Source organism: Pterocles gutturalis, unplaced genomic scaffold, assembly GCF_000699245.1.
Source record: "Pterocles gutturalis isolate BGI_N339 unplaced genomic scaffold, ASM69924v1 scaffold6682, whole genome shotgun sequence".
NCBI lineage: Eukaryota > Metazoa > Chordata > Aves > Pterocliformes > Pteroclidae > Pterocles > Pterocles gutturalis.
The window spans coordinates 43499-58702 of record NW_010110090.1 but is presented as its reverse complement, the minus strand read 5'-3'; the positions used below and the strand labels follow the sequence as shown (position 1 = coordinate 58702).

The following is a 15204-nucleotide window of genomic DNA, read 5'->3' as shown; positions in this document are numbered from 1 at the left end:
AAAGAGTGAAAAAAACTTATAGTGTATTTACACTTTGACCTATGGGTTTACATAGCACATGAATGCTTTTATCCTTAACCCATTTTTAGTAGCTAAAAATAATACAAATGAATTGTCTACAAAATTCAGTATTAAAACTTCCATATAAATAATTTATAGATTTGCATTAGATACAGAAGGCACCCAGGTGAATGAAAGCTTGTCACGAAATGTCTGCTCCCATGTTCATCTTGCTCTGATACTACTTCAGAAGATAAGCAGAAGTTATGAATGCACAAACCATGGGCTCTGTGAATGTGTTTATGGCATTTTTTCAGTGGTATTTTTCAATACCTTTAGAACGTACTCTGAACAACCCATGAGTGCTGAAATGTTCATTTTCTCTTGCAGAGGGTCCCTACATTTTCTCAGAAAATGGTGTGGGCACTATTAAAGAGAATAGCAGTTGGGCATATATGATGTGTAGGAATTATTGTAGATGTGTTTCCTTTAGTCCCAGAAATGTTTGCTACCTTGTCTGACTTCACTGTGTCACAGGTCTAGAAGACAATTTTCAGAAAAAAAAAAAAAAAAAAGAAAAAGGAAAAAAAAGAAAAAAAAACGAAAAACAAACCCAAATGGCAAATTATATTGAGGTTGAAGTTTTTTGTACTGATTTATAAAGTACGTTGCAGGTGAATTGGAGCAAAACACCAAGAAATTAAATGTACAGTGATTGCCTGGAACTAGCATGACCTGATTTTGTAATCTACATCTAACTTCAGTAGTTTGATGAGTAATCTTTTTAGCTATGAACTTACGTAACTCTGTTCTGATGAATTAGGAGGGATGAACCCAGAGTTCAGACCAGCATCACTTTGCTATATCACTAAAAATCTCTTTGAAGTTATCTAGACTAAAAGCAAGTATGGTCGGCGGGAAAGTTTCGTCTTAAGATGATACTCCTGGGAAGGCCTCCGTGGAGTCTGAATGAGGTTGTTTAAGTAACTAGGCAGACACAAATGAAGGCAGAAATACTTCTTTCACATGTCTAGCCTCTGCAGAATGTATTTTACTTTAAGACTAAGCCTATAAAACAGCAAAGTGCCTGGCAGTATTGAATTATTATTCAGTATATGTAATTGAACATTCATCACAGTATGGAGTAATTTCAAAGGATGATTATAAATCTAATGAGTTCCCTAACTGTAAGAAAAAAATCCTGATGAATTGGACAAACACAATTCTTGATATGAATGTTGTGTTAATAAGAGGAGAGAACCTTTTGGATGATACAAAATATTTGGATAAGGTCAAGTAATTTGTTTAAAAGTGTATCTGATTGCACCTACAAAAACCATGACCTCATCTCTCTTTTATGTTTACATAGTACTGAGACAGCCTTTTGAAATGTATTTTAGAGCTTTCACTTTCCCCTGTGTGTGTTTTTCTCCTGTGGTTTTTCTCATATGTTTTTTCCCATATGATTTTTCCTTCCTTCTTCTATACCATGCTCCTAACTAAGCCAGTTCACTTACATACTGGAATGACATTTTTGCAGATTGGATAGGAACCATTTCTCTCTTCCTTGCTGATGTAAAACATCCAGCTGAAGTATTAATGACTTGTTCACACAGGAGCATCTTTTCATACTTTCCAAAGCACGATGCTTTTTCTGCATTAAAGTCAATGCCTTTAAACCCTCTTTTTTATCTTTTTGTCACTGGAAAAAAAATAAGATGAATGCAGAGTGGTGTAGGCTTGTGTTTAAGCTTAGACTGGGTGGTTTATATGTGTCTACATGACTAGTGTTCTGATCCTGAGGATAGTTCTACTGAGTTCTACTGAGTGGACAAATTATAGGACAATTAACAATTGTGCTGTGCAAGTGACTCTGAAGTCTCAGTGGAAGGACGCAGGCTACAAGGTGCCGAATTTGTTACTTCAACGAGGAGGAAAATAGACAGAGGGAAGGAGGATGGGAAGGAGTTGCTGAGGTATTTAAAAAATAGCTATAATATAATATAATATACACAGCCCTGTTCACAGGAAGCTGAGATGAATATGCATTTGTCAGTATAAGATTAATTGCTTTGGAACACTGAATCTTTTTAAAGTAAGGAGTCAGGAGTTACTTTGTCTTGTATAAAGTGAAGTGTGTTACTAGTGAATTTCAGGTTTTGTACATCGTGTTATCTGTACATCACGTCTCATTATCTGTGAAAACTTTCAGCTGACCATTAGCATCTGCGGTTTTGTTCAAAATAGTTGATCATCAGGGTGATCCTTTAAAGCGCAGCGGTGGTTGTGCTGGTCATTGTTTTTTAACAGAGAAATAAAAATATTTCTACTGAGACACGGAAGACTATTTCTCAATCTTCTGTTGAGAAATGCAAGCATCCAGGAGTCCAAAAGCAACTAAAACACTACAGCTGCGAAGAAGCAGCACCATCATTTTGTTTGGATCTTCTGCCCACAGCCACAGGCATGTGTCAGAACAGAAATGTTGTGCAGTGACGAATCGCATGATATGTGCTTTGATTTCTTTTGTAAGCCCCTGTACGGAGCAGCTGGGCACGCTGGCATACCCAGAGCCCCGCATGTTAGCTTAGCAGCTGTCAACTGCTGTTTTGTGCTGGCTTGCCATTTGATAAGTGCAGTAAAGGCTCGAGTACACAGCCTGCCTAATTCAGCAAGTCCATAGCTGCTGGACTGCAGCATCTGTGAAGGCACCCATGTTCATCTCACCTCCCATACGAGGAACCTCTGGCCAGCTGGCTGAAGGCACAAGTATTGCTGATGCTCCTCCGGCGTGGGCTGCACAGTGCCATTCAAAGCAGCGCGGTGCTTTCCTAACAATACCTGGGAAAGCAGTGTGAAAGACATTGCTTCTGAAACCTATAGCATCATGTCTTTGAGATTTGGAGCAGAATCGCTAGTGCCTGGTGGGTGAGGAGAATGTATTTTTCTTTTTCTTTCTCTCTTCTATTTCCCCCCGTTTGTGAGCAAATGCCATTATTGAACTGCAAATGGCAAAGCTGCTTCAGGACTCAGAGAGTAAGAGGGCTTCAGAGTGTGCGCGGGATGGGGAGAAGGACAGCAGGGAGCCTTTAGCTATGGGAGATGCAGCAGAAATAGCAGGATGAAAGACACATGACCGTGGAAATGGAGGGAAACGAGGAAGAGGAAAATGCTGGGTAAAGTGAGCAAGTGTGGGCAGGAGTGAGAGAATACCGGCCAGCTGGCAGGTCAGGCATCTGCTGTGCGCAGGGTGTTTGTAACGTGCTGCACTACCTGCAGCTTACAGCCTCGGTTAAACGAAGGTCTGGGAAGAGATCTCCAGGAAAAGAAGGGCAGATGGTATAGCTGTATTAAGCCCTTAACCCTTAAATCTGCAACCTTTAAAGCAATTGGAGACACAGAGATGTAAAGAAGAAAACTTGGTTTGAAATTCCACAGAGAGCCTGTTATCCCCTTCCTAATAACTTTCAGTTCTGGTTAATCTTTATGTGCTTTTAGGATGGCTTAGTACACTAAGAATTATTTTCTGGGGTGGATAATTGCTTCCCACTCCTTAGGGGCAATAGGTAACTGTGGAAATGAGATTTGCCCCTTACATCTGGAAGAGGAAAGCTCTCTGCTATCTTTTCCATATTTTGTCATAAGCCTTCCAAATCTCTGTCTAGATTATAAGGAAGTGTAGCAGCGTGACTCACGCTGGCTGTTAAAGACCAAGAAGGAAACATGTATGTGATTATAAGGACATATTTTCAGTGCGTGCTGCTCAGGCTGAATACACCCACAATCCCAGTGATTCTCTGTGTATATATTTAGTGTCCTCCTTAAGCAGTGGGTGGAACAAATGTGACTGGAGAGTGTGAGAGTGTAAGTGGAGGGTGTTTGTGTAGCTGAACAAGAGTTAGAGGGATTGTAATATTGAAAGTTGTGCTTAGCAGTGCTGTTAATTCATCCTTAACTAACGGGGTCATGCAGAGCGCGGGCATTAGCTCACAAGAAGTTTATTGCTGTCAGTCATCTGTGTTCCTCTTGGTATTTGTACAGGGGGAAATAACTCAGAATGTAAGAGCAAGAGAGATTGTTTTGGGGGATCCAGACTGAATTCAGAAAGTCACTGTGCTTTTTATATAATCTCTTATATGAAGCATGTGGTATGGATCATATAACTAGGTCAAATTGAAATTGATGAGCTTGTTGAACCAAACACACATCAACCCACTTGGCTTCTGACTTCTGTATTCAGGGTAAAGACCCTCTCTTGTTAGAGTCTCCAAGTGACAGGGTGCTACTTTCCTCCATCACTTAGTGGGAGCTGTCAGCAGAGTAAGTGTGGAACAGTCTGTGCCTAAAGCTGAAAACTGCCCTTTGTCCAGTCTGAATAAGCAGATGATTCTGCTACTGCAGCCACACTGTTTGGAAGATGATGCCCTACATCTGCCTGATGTGAAAGTATATATGTAACCCTTTTATTCAAGATCTATAATTGCCAAATGTCAGTTTTCTTTACTTGCATGCTGGCTCCTCAGGCTGCACCTCAGGTCAGCGTTTTGCACAGGAGTCACCCCCTCTCACACTGTCAATGCCAGCCTGGGGTTTTTTGCACCTTCTGCTCTGTCACATGCACCGTGATGTCCTGCTGGGGTGGCCTCCTCCTGCCCTGCACCTCGTACAAGTCCAGGGGATGTGCTGGCAGTAGAGCTGTGTTGCACTTAACCAGTAAAACAACAAGGACGTGGGGTGACAGCCAGTTTTCTCCTCTGGGGCAGAGCATCCTTTGCTGCTGCCCTGGGCATGCTCCTGCAGAAAACACAGGCTGCACTCAGGTACGGATGGTTGCAGTGTATAAAGCAACACGATGTAGGGGAGAATTACTTCAGGCAACTCTCATTCATGCAAGGCAATGTTTTCTGGGGTCAGAGGAGGGTGACTTTCCGCATAGTCGCAGTTGCCTGACAGCCTGCTGCAGGACCTGGCGCTGCTGCGGGGTGCCCTGCACTGGGGCTTCCACAGCTCGGGTGGTTCCAAGCGCCCTTACGCAATGGATCTCACTAAATCCAGTCTCTCACCTGTACTCAAAAGAATGGTAGCCCATCTGAGAAATGCCACTGCCAGAGAAACCCCCATTAGATGATTTTTTCCTCAGTTTGATTTAGGTTTGCTGTTTCCCTTAAGTTCTGTTGGCACCTCAGCACCAGGTTTTGATTTACCGCAAGGTGAAGGTACAGGCTGGCTCTATGAGCCACCCTGAAATTGTCATTTACAAACAGCATGTGAAGTGCTAAACATCTTTTTCTAGATCCAGAAGGGACATATAAAATAGATTTCTTCTCCCTTCATGTGTGAGAATAATTACACAGGTTAAAATTAAGATAAGAGCTTGATGAAAATACCCCTCCAGAGTACCTAAGGAGGTCGTCGTGGCAGCCTGTGAACCATCAGTGATCATCTCCAGGAACCGATGCCTTTAACCTGCATGGTTAAAGCAGGGCAGAAAACACATATCTTTTAAAGAAGAAAAATGAGAACTCAGTGAATTATAGACTTTAGTACTTATAGAAATATTAAAACAAATTATTTAGCAATTTACTTTGATCATTTGGAGGATAATAAGAGAACCAAAATTTAAAAGTCAATTTTCCAATTACAAAACTTGTAAAATGAATGTAATTACTCATCAGATAGGATAACTGTTCTTGCAGAAAATGTAGATAAGTGAACAGGAGTAAATAGTAAATCCTTCACAAAGACCATTTCTTTTTCCTTTTCTACTTTTCCAATGCTTTGACTGTAATCACCGTTTATGTGTTGCTGCTTCTTCTCTTCTGTGATTTTTATTTAATGGCTTCTTGAAAAGCTTTTCTTATGTGTAGAGCTAATTCCAAAGTCATATTATTATATCTTCAATGTTCCTCCACCAAACACTGTCCAAACTCCTGCTCCTGGTGTGTCCTGGGGCTGGCTGCAGCACACCTTGTAAAGCAAACAGTGTCCCCGACTTGTGACTGCTGTTTGCACTGTCACGAGTCTGTGCTTGGTCTGGCTGTATTCCCACCTCACACTGACACCCAGCCCAGGCTCAGCTTACTTCCCACGAGTGAAGCTCAAAGGAGGGAAATCATGGACTGACTTTGATTTTTGTGGATATTTTTCTACCCGGATGGAGCTGGACCCAGAGCTGTACTGGCTGGGACCATGCCCCTGGGCGCTTGTCAGCAGCTGTGGGGAGAAGGATGAAATCCCCAGGGCTGGGGACCTGGAGAAGGGAGTGGGGACACCACCAGGCACACTGCATTTCTAATGCTTGTTACTTACGGACTGTGGTTGTACGCTGTTGGTTCTGCCATCAGGAGGATACAGGGTTAGATTCTCCATCTCTTCCACATTTTCCCCACCTTTGTATCCTTGGGGAGAGGGGGAGAAGATGCTCAGGTGCCACTCAGGATTCAGAGGTCTTGTCTCTCCTGGAATGAAGCAGAAAGCTGATTTTATTATTTGCTTTTTGAATAAGCATCCAGGAATGTTGTCCTAGTCTGTTCTCTTTTTGGATGCAGTTATGAAACTTTGTGCTTGTTTATTTACGGCGAGTTTGTAACTAGGGACATACTTGGGTAATAATAAAAGATTTTAGGTTTATTACTAATCGTGAGGAAGGCAGCAGACAAGTATTGAAAAACTTATTCCTTCTCAAAAAAATAAAAAATCTTACCCTGAACTGCTTTTCTGTAAGTACATGTGGAGAATGATGGATTATACATGTTTGGGCTTTCTCTTTTTTATGCATAATGTGTAATTTTCAGAATGTGTGCATCTTCCTGCATGCCTGTGTAGATGTAGAGGAAGAAACCACTCAGAAAACAAATAACATCAGGGAAATGACCCGTAAGGTAGGCTGCTATAACCGTCCGTGGCTGGTGCTGGCCCATCACTTGGGAGGACACTGCCTCTCTCGGGAAGGTGGTTCCGTGGGCGAAGCTGAGAACCAAGGGAGGATGCTAGGCGCTTACAAGATGCTGGGCTTAGGAACTTCAGAGAATCTGGGGATACCAGTAACCCCCCTAAAGAACCCCTGGGAGCTGACACATCTCCAGGAGCCAATGACAGAGGCTGCGAGAGGGCAGCATGTTTCTCAGCTCCAAGAGGATGGGGCAGGGGTAGATGGCACTTCACCTGCAAAAACATGCTAAGGGCTGTGATGAGGAAAAGTGTGTAATTCTGCCCTTTGGTCTGGATATTTTCTGTGTCTGGAAACAATGTTTTTGTTGTGAAAAAATTATTCGGAGGGCACACTGGACATTTTTTCACTCCTTCCCAGAGTGATAATTTGTCAAACACACTAGAGGTGTTGTGGTGTTGCACTAAAACGTAGAAAGAAAGGCACTGCTGGGGTAGTCAGAGTCCAAACGGCCAGCTGGCGTGGGTCTGTGCAAACAGCACCCGGAGCAGAGAGCACCAAACCCAGGAGAAACACAAAGGGTCTGAGTACTGTTTGCGCTCTAACCTACAGACATTGTAAATAGTCTTGAATTACCACTGAGAGAGATAGAACTGTGCAGTTTATTAGAGAAGACTAAACGGTGTTTTGAGTGAATAGTGTAGAGGTTCAACATTGATGAAATGTGGATCTTTAAAATACGCGCTTATCCTGATTCTTACACTACAAATGAGGCAGACTTTTTACGAAGAAATTTAAAAAATATCTTAATGTAGGCACCATACAGTTATTTGTGAATTTTGTAGGTTAGATATACTGTGAATGTATTAAACAGAAAATAAACACTATTTTTTTTTGTCAAGTATATTGGAACTGTTCACTTTCTAATCTTGTGCTAGTGTCATGAGGAATTTTCTTGCTGAAATCAGCAGCTATTAATTTAGTTGTTAATCTCATCCACACCTGGATGGATGTAGAAAATTATTGTGGCATTACATTCCTTTTAGTAAGTGTCTGAAATGAAAACAAAAAGCCTTAAAATAAGTTGAATTAATATTTATAAGTAACTTGAGACCACCCCTATTACTGCAGACTTGAACTCCATTAACCCTTGGTTCACTGGGGCCTGGCAGTTATATATATTGAGGTTGCTGGCATAGATTTCCAAGGTCTTTCTATGGACGATTTTGAGCTCTTACTTGCTAATTAGATCTATGCACACCTGAGGATTTTGTACTAGAAATCGTATCCTAATATGTTTTAGAACCATATATGTTTTGATTTGAATTTCAAATTATAACAAAGGGTTAAACATGAAATGTTATGCCTTCTGTAAATATGGTGGGTAAAAAAGTAACGAGCAGGAAGAGCAATAAATAGATTGGGCATTTTTGCCAGTTTTATAGGGTCAGCTATGCTGAAGTGTTATTACAGTTAAATTAGTAACTGGTTTGTCTGTGTGTCTGTTTCTGCACATACACAAACACATGTATATAAATATATACTGGAAATAGTAATATATATAGACCAGAATTACCAGCCTAATCTGCCCATTCCCAGATAATATAATTTCATAAATATGACAGTGCAATGACTCACAGTGCTTTGCGATCTCTAAAACTGTGGATTACTTTTGGGTACTAATTAGCAGGGGTTTCTGTCACTGTCAGATATAATGGGGGGATATTGCAACAGCAGGATCTGCGAGACTCTGGGATGCTTTGCTCTTTGTAGCTTGCCAGGGCACTGTCATTTATCTCGACTCACAACAAGCTTGGTTTTTTTCTGTAGTGACGTTTTTTGGAAAGGTTAGTGGATTGTCAATAGTTCCTTTAGATGTACATGCCAAAGGGAAAGAAACACCGAGGCAACAGTAATAAGAAAGAGGTTTCAATTCCTTTGTGAATTTTGTTATGAATTGTAAAAGGGCACAGCAGTCAAATCAAATTGATGTTTGACAATCTTGGGAGATGTGAATTTTCCTGTGGGAAGTAATGAGGGCTGATTGTCAGAGCTTTGGCTACTAATGCGCAAACCAGAAATCTTGCTCTCTCTTTGGACTTGGGTTCTTTTCTGTTCTATAGCCTCTGTGAGTTTTATTCATAGACCTTGGGGAGGACTTGAAAGAGACGAGGGGAACAGTCTCCTGAGGTTTAGCAGAACAAAAGAAATCCAAATGTGCTAAGATATGGAAATGAAATGATGAACCCCAATTATTGATGTGGTGACAGTCTGCAATATCTATATTGGTACAATTAGTAATTTATTGTCACTATGTCCTGGATTAGAAAACTTTTAAAGATTCATTAGGATTTACTTTTTTCTTTGGGGATTCTCCTGGGTATTTTGGAGATTGAACACTGTGGTTTAGGAGAAGATGCACTGCCTTTTTCAGATGTAGAGGTTCAATTCATGCTTCAAGCACAAAACTAAACTCAGAATTAACTAGGAACTGAATCATCTCTCACAAATTTGTGAAATGCCTTTGCTAAGGTGCCTTGGTACCTGTCCTTTCTACTTCAACTTTTTCCTTCACAGTCTTGTGTTCCCTTTCAACTCACACATCCAGATTATCTGTGGGCTGCAGGTTTCCAAGTGCCCTGGCACTCTGTCCTGCAGAATGCTCTTGCACAGTAGGTCACTGATCTGTTAGTCTGGCTTGCAGGTAGATGAAATGCAAATATAGCTTCTAGCCATTTTTTTCTGACCTTTACTCCAATGATGTATGGATCTGAAGTACTGAAAATGTGTTCCCTAATCACTGGGTAAGGATTAGGGACCTGTAGCATGGGAATTCTTCCCCAGATTGAAGCCATACACCAAGCCACCGAACACCGTACTTCTCTTTCTTTTGCCTTGCCTGCTGTCTTTTCTAGGAACTGTGAAGTTTATGTAATTAAAAATAGTAATAGAGAACAAATAGGCATGTATGCACATGCAATGCTTCACTAAGAATGCAAACTTCTGAAAATTAATATGTCATCCAATATAAAACCAATCTTGGCAGGAACAGACTAAGAATATGCAACGGAGGGAGAGCGCAGATCCGGTTCCTTAGCTTTAAGTAAATGAAGTGTTTCACGGCAGTAAGGGTGTGACATAGCCAGAACCAGAAACCAGGGATGCTCTGTTTCAGGCACGTGACGATGTGACTTATTTTCCTGCTGCTGTCCGGGAGGCAGAGAGCGGCAGCAGCAGAAGGCCAGAGGAGGCTGTAGGAAAGGCTGGGGGATCCCAAGGGCCAGGCGGGAGCAGAGGGAGGTGCCCAGGGCACCGCGAGAGAAGGCTGGGAGTGGGTGATATGGGATGGGTTTGCATTTCTGCATCACCCAGGTCTCTGGGGGCAAACAGAAAATGAAAAGAGATAGAAAGCCAGGAGGACTGTATTTGAAAGATACTAATTAAAATAAAAATTTTTTTAAAAAGAATCTTAAGCCAGAGAAGGGGAATATTGTATTCCTGCAAGTATCCAAGCATTAAGTGAGTTATTTTCTGTAGAAAAGCAGGTGGTGTATGAAACACTATAGACTTCCTTAATACTGCGTCGTATCCAACTATTTTTCCTCACTTGCTGCATGTGCTGTATGGCTAAAGCTAGCCAAGCTTTCAATTTCCAATATAAAGTTACCGGAACCTGCAGACATAATGCTTTGGGTGATTTTATATCCAGTGTTTGTGATTGTCATTGCTTTGCCATAAGTAAAAATATTTATGGGAAGAAAAACAGAAAGCTTTGATAAATAATGTCTTTTCTTTCTAAAGTGCCTCTAGATCAGAAAGTGGTTTAAAACCGCATCTCTGAATCAGTTTACCTATTACTGAAAGGCAGCCAACTATGAGAGGAAATGTGAGTAATGACTGCTGCAGCGATGGCCCGGCGCAGCATCTCGGGCAGCCAGCTGCTGGACCTGGTTCCTGTGGCTCATGCTGAATTCTTAAACTTGCCATTTAATCTTTGTTGTTTGGATGGTCTGTCTTTTAACATTCAAAAAACATCTTCTTGGGCTGGGAGGCTGGAGTGAAAATATGTTATGGAAGGGGTATGTGGTAACTGATTTGCCTCGTTGCTCTCCCTAGGGGAAATGGAAGAGTTAGAAACCCTGTGGCTGACTGGTATTTGCCACAATGAGAAGAATGAAGTCATGAGCAGCCAGCTGGACATCGACAACATGGCAGGAGTGTTTTACATGCTTGCAGCAGCCATGGCACTCAGTTTAATTACCTTTGTCTGGGAGCACTTATTTTACTGGAAACTTCGATTCTGCTTCACTGGAGTCTGCTCAGACAGGCCGGGATTGCTGTTCTCAATCAGCAGGGTTAGTACTACTTTCACGTTCCCCATTCAGACAACAGTCAGAATAAGCGCTACCTCTGTAAAATGTCATCTTTCCTTTTATTCCCAGTTGGACCCTTGAAATGCATGTTAGAGCATCAGTGTGATGCTCTAGAGTAGTCCATGGGCTTAGGATGTGCTTGCGTTCCATGTTAAGTCTTTTCTCCGTTGGATTATTCTAGGATATGAATTACCATAGGCCAGGATAATCAGTAATCAAATGCTCGTAACTAATACATTTAGGGGAAATTTTGATGAAGAAATGGTAGAGCTGCTCAGACACAGGACATGGATTAATTTCCACAAAAGAATCCCAACAAAATAAATACTAAATTGATGACAAGACATTAGCTCTCGGTTTTGTGTATTCCTTAAACAAGTGGTTTTTAAGTAATAAAAGTATACCAGAATATTTTAATAAGCTTTTCTGAATACCAAAATTGAATAAGCCATATGAGACAAGGTCAAACCAAAGTGTCATTTATATTTATGTTATGTTAGACACTAAGACAGGTTTTAATGATAACTTTACCAAACCCAAAGTGGATTTACATATCTAAATAACTGATACTTGTAAAATAAGAAAAATATGTGGTTGTTCTTATATCTTGATAAATTAGTTGGTTTTTGTCTTTTTATTTTAAACACATAGTACTTTTATTAAGTAATTGATTTTGCTGGATTTTTATATAGCTGAGGAGAATTTAAAAATGATACTAAAAATGCCTAATTGCTTTAAAATGTGCTGAAATTTCCCCGTTGAGTAAATTGGTCTGTTTTGGAACTACATTAAAAATACTCTGCCCTACCCTGTTGGGGGGTTGTCTAGAAAAACGTACACATCAACCTCCACATTTTCCACTTAAACTTTATACTTTTGGCCTTTTACATGTGAAATTCTAACCAATGTGAGGAAAAAGAAGTACTTATTTCAAATGCGAATTTCTGCAAATTGCAAGTTCACAGGGTCAGAAATATCTGTTGAGCTCACTGGAGTGATTGAAGAGGTTGGAGTTAAAAGATGGGTTTCAGACTTTTGCTCAAAATGAACTCAAATTCAGGTTTTGGAAGGAGCTGGGTTTTTTTCATATGTACTAGGATAGGAAACAGAAAAGCTAAAACACCATGACTAGAAGCCATTTTATTTCAGTGAAAATGAAGAGTACCTTAACTTCCAAAATAGCCTGACTGCAGGCTTGTTGAGAGGGATATTTTAAGTGCTGGCTTAAAATGAAAGAGTTTCCATTGCTGAAGATCAGTTACATTTTGTGATGGGACTAGAGAAACCTTGTGAGGTACCTTCTGATCTTGTTTTCTACAGCAAGCATTGGAGGCCAACGCAGATCATTCAGTTGTAAAATACTGGCAACTTTTCTCCTTTACAGTGCCAACAGATATGGCAGGAATTATTCTCCCATATCAATGTAAGGAAATTCTAAAAGAATAGATATGTATTTTTAATCTTTCCAGTCGTTAGATAAGCAATGTTTAATTGTTCTTCATTGTTAATAAAACAGAGAATGGAAATATTCAAACTTTATACCTAGTGATATAATTTGTTTTATGTTACTCACATTACAGGGTATTTACAGCTGCATTCATGGAGTACACATTGAAGAAAAAAAGAAGTCTCCTGACTTTAGTTTAACCAATTCCCAAACCAATATGTTAAAACTACTGCGAACAGCAAAAAATATGACCAATATCAATCCTTCAAGAATTAACTCCCCCAAAAGAACAGCTGATTTTATTCAGAGGGGTTCCTTGATTATGGATATGGTCATGGATAAGGGAAACCTGATATTTTCCGATAACAGATCCTTTCAGACAAAGGACAACATTTTTGGTGACAACATGAGTGAACTGCAAACACTTCCTGGCAATCGGCATAAGGACAATCTTAACAACTATGTTTTCCAAGGTCAGCATCCTCTCACACTGAATGAGTCCAACCCAAATACAGTGGAAGTCGCAGTAACAACGGAAGCAAAAGTGAACTCCAGACCCAGGCAGCTTTGGATGAAATCTGTTGAATCTTTACGTCAAGAATCTGTACGCCAGAGCCAAGGTTCCCAGAGAGAAAATGGGTCAGATGAAAACAGGCAACTTTCAGTGAAAAGCCAAAGATACCTTCCTGAAGAGATTGTCCATTCAGATGTGTCAGAGACATCAAGCAGAGCTACGTGCCATATGGAACCTGAAAACAACAATAAGCACCACAAAACCAAGGACAATTTTAAAAAAAGAACAGTAGCATCAAAATACCCAAAAGACTGTAGTGAAGTGGAGCTGACATATCTGAAAACTAAACAGAGCTCTCCACGGGATAAAATCTACACAATTGATGCTGACAAGGAGCCAGGATTCCGCTTGGACACACCTCAGTACATCGAAAATATTGTCCTTCCAGAAACTATAGAGTTTCCTGATGTTTATCAAGATCACAATGACAACTACAGGAAGGCAGAACATGCTAACAGGACTCCCTTGCATAATGAAGACAATCTTCCAGATAATGACCAGTATAAACTTTATGCAAAGCACTACACTTTAAAAGATAAAAATTCATCCCTAGCCGACATGAACGATAGGTACAGACAGAATTCCACCCACTGCAGGAGCTGTCTTTCCAATGTGCCCACTTATGCGGGACACTATTCGAGCAGATCTCCCTATAAATGTGATGCATGCTTGCGGATGGGCAACCTCTATGATATTGAAGAAGATCAGATGCTGCAGGATACAACGAACTTATCACTTCCTGAAGAAATTTATGAGCGTAGTTGGTCACAAAATAATGCTCTGCAGTGTCATAAAAAAAATAAGTTGATGATTAGCAGGCAGCATTCTTTTGATAATATCGCTGATAAGTCCAAGGAAATGGATATTGGAAGACCTTCTCGTAGTATAAGCTTGAAAGAAAGAGAGAAATTTCTACAAAGTAGTCCATATGCAAGCATGTTTAGTGTTCCCTCAAGCAAACTGTTGAGCAAAAAGGCTTCACTTTTAACTCACGCTCTAGAGGACAGTAAGCGGAGCAAGTCCCTGTATCCTGTTCACTCAGATGACAATCCCTTCCTGCACTCGTATGGTGAAGACCAGCACTTATCTCTTAGGCGAAGTCCAGCTGATCTTTATAAACATTCATTACCAACAAGAGGAAGAAATGATAATTATTTAAGGTCATCCATAAAGTCTTCAGCATCATACTGTTCCAGGGATGGTCGGATCCATAATGACATGTACATCTCAGAGCATGTTTTGCCTTATGTTGCAAATAGGAATAGCTTGTACTCAGCTCCAAGGGTTTTAAATTCCTGTAGCAATAGACGTGTGTGTAAGAAAATGCCTAGCATTGAATCAGATGTTTAAATTTTCCATGAACATTTCATCTATAGGGAAAAAATAGTTGCCACCATCTTAGAGGGAGAATTTACCCTTTAACAGTACCCTGCTATGGTAAATTATATGTAAACCTCCCTTTCCTAGTGTACTTTTGTACATGAACAGGTAAACTAGTATGCTCTTAACCATCCTTTTAAAATATGACTTGTTGAAAAAGATAAAAAATAGCCATTTATGTATGCTTTATATATAAATGGCAAGCTGTACTGAAATAGCCCCAATATATGTTGGCAACTATGCTGTTTTGTATCTAATTATTTTACTATTTTGGTTATTCTAATTTATGTTGCTAAGTATCATTCAATGTACTTTTGTCCTTAGAACTGTTTAATGATTTTCTAGTATTGGATAAGCAATATGGTATGCATGTAGTATGACACAGACAAAAAGAACTAGGAATGCATTTGCACAGTTACAAAAGTAAGACTCTAAAAGAGAACAGAAAGCTAGGCTTTCAAAAATATATTTTAGCTTCATAATCATTTTCAAAGCCAAATAATAATAAAAAACCCCAAACCCCAGGACCTTAATAAATAAA

At 40.2% G+C, this 15204-nt stretch overlaps 1 protein-coding gene across 1 annotated transcript in view; it reads left to right on the top strand.

Moving 5' to 3' along the window:
* The window catches only part of LOC104461568 (glutamate receptor ionotropic, NMDA 2A-like), a gene marked incomplete at its 5' end in the record, with an annotated part of 17112 nt that extends 2479 nt beyond the window's left edge, over positions 1–14633 (top strand). The window contains 2 exons of the mRNA XM_010073202.1: positions 11006–11244; positions 12843–14633. Of these exons, the coding sequence (XP_010071504.1) occupies positions 11006–11244; positions 12843–14633 (2030 nt within the window). The remainder of the gene's footprint in view (positions 1–11005; positions 11245–12842) is intronic.
* Between the last annotated feature and the right edge of the window lie 571 nt (positions 14634–15204).